The sequence below is a fragment of the Melopsittacus undulatus genome, chromosome 6 (genome assembly GCF_012275295.1).
Source record: "Melopsittacus undulatus isolate bMelUnd1 chromosome 6, bMelUnd1.mat.Z, whole genome shotgun sequence".
Taxonomy (NCBI): domain Eukaryota; kingdom Metazoa; phylum Chordata; class Aves; order Psittaciformes; family Psittaculidae; genus Melopsittacus; species Melopsittacus undulatus.
The window spans coordinates 30,124,141-30,130,140 of NC_047532.1; the positions used below are offsets into that span (position 1 = coordinate 30,124,141).

At 56.2% G+C, this 6,000-nt stretch overlaps 1 protein-coding gene across 1 annotated transcript in view; it reads right to left on the reverse strand.

Moving 5' to 3' along the window:
• The window catches only part of CACNA1E (calcium voltage-gated channel subunit alpha1 E), a 95,137-nt gene extending 89,356 nt beyond the window's left edge, over positions 1–5,781 (reverse strand). Inside the window, exons 1-2 of the mRNA XM_034064406.1 lie at positions 5,645–5,781; positions 4,856–5,122 (exon numbers count right to left, since the gene is read on the reverse strand). Coding sequence (XP_033920297.1) covers positions 4,856–5,121 — 266 coding nt within the window. The 5' untranslated portion in view covers position 5,122; positions 5,645–5,781. The remainder of the gene's footprint in view (positions 1–4,855; positions 5,123–5,644) is intronic.
• Between the last annotated feature and the right edge of the window lie 219 nt (positions 5,782–6,000).

Genomic DNA, 6,000 nt, shown 5'->3' on the forward strand with positions numbered 1-6,000 from the left:
CCAGCAGCAAGATGTCCAGCCACCGGTGGATCACTGCTTCCAGCTGTAATCCCCACTTCTTCACCTCCATCACCAAGTAGGAGCCAAAGCCAGGCCACCCAGAACATCCATATTGCTAACACAGGGAGTGTGCTCAGCTCCAAGCCCTGAAGATAGATTTATGGCGTTGACAGCACATTGATGCAACCTCCACAAAAGGCTGGGTGCAAGATAAATCCCTCCCTGAATGTGGGCATGGGCTGGGAGCTGCAGAGAGCCCCCTTCATCTCCCCATTTTGGTGACCATGCCTTCTCCCCTGTCCTGGGCAGACAGGAGAGGAAGGCGCAGAATAGCTGAAGGAGTGAGACCACACGGGCATCTTCAAAAGGGTTCCTGAAGAAGCCTACCTGAGAGGGCCAGGGAGAGGGGCATGGACAATTTAACCCCTCGTGCTGCCTGCATCATCCAGCCCAGCTCAGACATCTCCTAGAAACTTACAAGTCTACATTTCCCACTGCTCCCCAGGCTTCCCCCCAGGACCTGCTGCACTGAGGGGCTTTTCCTCCTCCCCAGGTGTCAGTGAGAAGGAGTTTCAGTTCCTACATCTCTGCACTTCATCTTGTTCATCCCAACCCGACCACTGATGCCAGCTCCACACAGATGTGGCCTGGCAAGAAGAAAGCCCCACCTCTTCAACATTCCTATACCTAGGAAGCCCAGATGCCCCCTTCTCTGAACTCCAGATCCCTGCAAGAAAGTGAGTACCTCTTTTACAATGCTGTTTTCCAAGAGGAGCCCAAAATGATAAATTAGGCAAAGATCATAAGTGGTCCTAATTTAACCCTGTGGTTCCCTAGCTCTGCAACATCTCCCTGGCTTCTCCCCAAGGACACGAGGGGTCCTCCCCCAGCAGATAAAGGCTTGAGGTTGTGCTTGTGTCCCTGCACAACTTTGAGGGAGCACCCAGACAAGATGCTCGGCCTGCCTAAACCTCATTGCACAGCTACATCCCAGCTATTGGCTATCTGCAGCCATAGCTGTTGCTGCTTATAACTTCAAAATGCATCAGGCTGATGTCCATCAGGGGCTAAAACAAAGGAAGTGCCATGCAGAAGCCAGTCAGAGCAGAGCTGCCTACACTGGTGCCATTCCCCTAGGGATGCAGGATGCCTGCTTGCCACGTGCAAATAGCTCCATGGGAAAATGTCTCCTTCTCCCCCACCTCACCCCCCACTTAAAACTCAAAATCAAATCTCTCTCCTCTCCTTTTTTTTTTTTTGAACAAAAAAGAACTACATCATGTGATTTTCCTGCCTTAACATCAGTTTTTTAACTTTGGTTGCCACAGCAACAGGATGCAACTTGGCGTCACCATGACAACAGCTGCCTCTGTTTAAATTCACCATCTGACAGGCAGCCTCATTCTACCCGGCTGTCAAAAAAGATGGACCTTCCATTACACCTACTCGCCCCTCCCCAAAAAAATGAAATAAATTATCATCTGATGAATGAAGGACACAGAAAACAGCCCTAGAGGAAAAAAAAAGAGACATTCTTGGGTAGCGCAAGAAGGGAGCTGGCCCAAGGATGACACAATATGGCATAGCTCTTCCAGCAGGGAGGCAAGACCAGCCAAAATCTTGGCTGGGCAAAAGCGAAAGGGCAGAAGGTGCTTGCCCAGGTGGGGCATAACACTGGTATGGTCCCTGAGGGGCAGTGCCCTTGCAGCACCAGAGATGCCTGGGTCAAAATGGAAGTTGTCATGAGCAGAACAGGTCAGGGACAAACAGGTGTGCATCCCAAATGGAGCAAATGCTCCATGTGTGTTGGGCCAGGAATGCACACTAGGGCTTTGCAGACACCCCAGCTCCTCTTGGCCATACCCGCACAAGGGATTCCTCTTGGCCATACCAACACAATTCAAAGGGATTGGGATAGGAGAAAGCCTCCACTGTAGGGTACAGTAAGGTCCCCAGAGGACTAGTGGACAATGCCAAACTCCCATGCCAAACCAGGGGGACGGGTAGAGAGGCCAGTGTGCGCCTGCAGCTGGAAACTGTCCTTGGGGATATAACCAGAGCCACACAATGTCATCTGGCATATCTGGGGCGGGAGAGGGATTTTATCCAGGTCAAATGTGATTAAGTAGATGAAGAACGGAGAAATATAGATGAGCTGCGCCCATCTCATGTGCTAACTGAATTGCAGCTTTCCAGGCAGCCAAACAAATGAAATCAGGGCTAAAGGCCTGGCATTCAGTGGGTGGAGAAGAGGCAGGATGAGGCTATGTTCCTGAAGAAGAGGAGTTGTTCCTACAGCCAGGACAGCAGCTTCCTCACGTTTTGGGCAGGACCAGTAAAAAGCGCAGCTCCACTAGAGGTAATGCATTGAACTTTCCAGCGAGGAACTCGGCAAAGACTCGCCTCCCCACAGAGCTGCATCCCAGTCCCAGTTGCTCGTATTTCTCCTCCTTTCCTTCCATGCATCATCCCTATTTACACTGGGAAGCCGAACTGCAGAGGCTGCTGGTTATAATTATACGGTTACCCAGCAGATATACAGGCCTGAATCACCAGTTATTTTTAGCCCTATTACCTAGTCAACTGGAGCTGGATGAAGAAGAGCCTCCACTTCCCCCTGCGCTCCAACCTAGCCCCCTTATCTGTCTTCGGTGCTGTGCCCACTCTGACCCACAGTACCAGAACAAGCTCATCTCCCTTCTAAAGCCAGCAGCTCTCATTGACTGTGGCCAAGATCCAGTGCTTACCTCCTCAAACCACCCTCGCCAGGAGCGATGCCATGGGCTCCAGGCCAGGCAGCTGAGATGCTCACACATTTTTTCTGGCCCTACCAAAATGCACCAGCTATGTATGCCAGGCTACAACTACGAGGATGGGAACAACACACCTGGCTAACCTCACCAAACTCATTACCAAAAAAACTTGTCCATCCCCAAGCTCTTATGAGCTCAAGTGGTGCAGAGGAGCTCTGGAGTGGATGAGTTTCTTAGAAAGAGATGGTAGCCAGGCGGGGGACTGCCAGGGAAGCTCAGCTCCCGCGCCTAGAGCACACCCATTCCCAGCACTCACACAGGCATATGTCACCTACTTCTGGAAAAAAAATATAAAATGAGCCCATCTCCCTCATGCATTGCAAATTCCAGGAAAGAATAACGCTGGGGAGGTTTTACTGTGCGGTGGTGAAGCTCTAGTCTCTAGGAGACAGCGGCTGCCTAGAGATGAGACATCATGCCGGCACGGGACCCCGGCCCACGCGGGGAGTGCTGGGCCAGCGGCAGCACCCTAGCTCCTTCTTGCTTCAAATTAAAGCCGAAGAGGCGAGGGCCCTCCCACACCGTGCTGAAAAAGTACATGAATAATTTGGCATGTTCTGGAAAAGCAGGCAGGCCAGCCTGGCCGCTGCCCTGCAAGGCTCCAAGCTGAGCTGCTGCATCTCCATCCTCACTACCGCACCAAACCTCCTGCAGCCGCCCACCCAGTGGGTGCTGCCAGCAGGGGCAGATTTAGGGGTAAAACGGGGAATTCAGCCCCCCCAAGCTGCCCCTTCACCTCCAGGTCACCCTTCCAAGCCTGAGAGCTCTGTGGCTCTCCAGCCAGGACCAGCTCATGCCTGGCAGAGGCTCAACCTGACGCGCCAGAGCTGCAAAGGGACTACTTCACCAGGGATGCTCAGCAGGTTGGGTGACCTGTCCTGCATCCTTGTGCCTCACCAGATGGTTTCCCTAAGGTACCTGTTGCACAAGACAAAGCATTGCTGCTTGGCACCAGGGCAAGCTCTCCCGCGCCTGCTGGAGGAGCCAGCAAGTTAACCAACAAGTTACAGGGAGGGAAAGCAGCAGCGGCAGGAGCTGCATGTAATCACCACTGCAGAAAACAGCACAGGGAGGGTCCTAAAGCCAAAGCACAGCCACAATGAAGTTTTCAGGCTTGCCTCCTCCATAGAGGCAAAGCCCAGGAGGAGTCTCAGGGGGCAGCAGGGCACTAAGCACAGTGCTGATGGGGAACCGAGTGCTGTGGTGCTGGGCACTCGCCAGGGTGACCATAGGTACCCACAGTGAGTGTGGGAGGAGAGAAACACGCACGGGGGTGTAAAAAAGGATGGAGGTGCAGGGGAAGGAAGGGGGGGATCTGCACCCTCCACCCAGACCTAGAAGGGAGGGACTCTGGGATAATCCACAGTCCCCTGCGCCAGCCCCCAAGGGGCTGTACAGCCCAGCGAGGTTTTCAGAATCTTCCCCTCTGCTGCAGGAAAGGGGCAACCACTTCCAAGAGCCACCATGGGGGGCCAGGGGCTGCAGGCCGAGGATGGTTGTACCCTTGCCAGGTGTGATCAGCAGCAAAGAGAACACACACAGGCAGGTGCAGCAAGGAACAAAGCCACCACCCAGCAGGGACTGGAGATTCATGGGCTCCCTGGGTCCAGCCCCCAATGGATTGTGTGGCTCCAGGCAGGGTAAGGTGGCAAAGCTCCAGGAAGACATCAAGGCACAGAAGGAAAGGCCACAACCCCTCCCCCAGCCACACATACACAGAGCATCCTAAAGCATGCAGGGTTAAACCAGGATTGGAGCACCCCTCCTTGCCAGCACAGGGAGCTCCCAAATCCAAGCCTGAGGGGCTCCACCTGAGGGAGAAGGAGTTCAGCTCTCCACCAGGTGCCAAAAAGAGCATAGGAGGGAAAGCAGCAACAGGACAAGGACAGCATCCCTGGGGGACAGGGCACCCCTCTCCACACACCTCAGGAGAGCAGAACCAGGTGCTTACCTGCCCACTAGTGCCACACACGTGTTCTGGGCAGCCACTGAGGCAAATCCATGGAACAAGGGGGAGCTCGCAGGGGGTGCAGAAAGGATATGGCCAGTCGATGAGCTTCTTGGCATATTTCCTGACTATGTTCTCTTCTCCAAAGAGAAAGAGCGATCTGTTGACAGTGAAGCAGTTCTGCCGTACAGGAATGGGGTTGTACAGAGCCATAGTCCGGGCTCTTTGCGCTTTGGTTTGCTTGAAGCCTCCTGGGGAGCCTCCCGCAGGAGCAGGAGGTCCTTGCCGGCTCCGGTTCTGGTCGGAGCCCCCATCCCCGGAGCCCAGCCTGCCGGCCACCGCCTCCCCAAAACAAGCCATCCTGGAAGAAAACACACAGGTGAGCCAAAGCAGCACCACGGAGGAGGCAGGGGGGGAAGAAGAGGGAGGGGAATTGCGGGCGCAGTCCCAACCACAGCCCCCTCCTCCTCTCCGGGTGATGCTCAGCCCCGTCTCTTTTGCATCCCTCCGGGGACCCGCGTGTAGAGAGAGAGGCTGCCGCGCACACCCCGGAGCAGCGCCTCCGGACCCCGCAGCGGCCACGCGGACGACAGGAAGGCAGGGGCCGGCCGGCGTGCTCGGCCGAGGCCGCAGCGGCTCGCTCCCTAGGCACCTTCCGCCACGAAGCAAGGGGTTAAACCCAGCCACATTCTTCCCACCGCTCTGCCTGCAAGCCCCAACCAGCCCTCTTTAAACACCCCCCCCCCCCCCCCACCACCACCACCACCCTCCCAGCAAGGCGAGCCGAGGGGCTGCCTGCCGGCTGAGATCAGGCAGGGAAGGGGCTGGGATTCAAGTCCATCCATCCGCCCCGGCGCAAAGGAAGACGCATTTGGTACAGCACCCAGCGCAGCGGAGGCCGGGGAAACAGGTTGCAGCGTGGTCCAGCCTAGTTGGAGCCAAGTGTCCAACTCCCTCCTCCCGACTCCATCTTCAGCAGCCTGCGGGAGCCCAGCCACCCGTCCGCTGGCTCCCCGAAGCAGCGGGTAGAGCCCCCCCGGGCAGGCACCGCCGGTGGCAGGGATGCTCAGCCCTTCTCTGCCGGGGCAGGAGCGAGCACGGCGACGCCGGCTTCCCGCAGGAGCCGGAGCACGGAATTGGCGGCTGCCGCGCCTCTGCAGCTCGGGGACAGCTCGCTTTAATGAAGTCAGTGGCAACACACGCGCACACAAGCGCGCACACACGCACACCCGCCCGGCT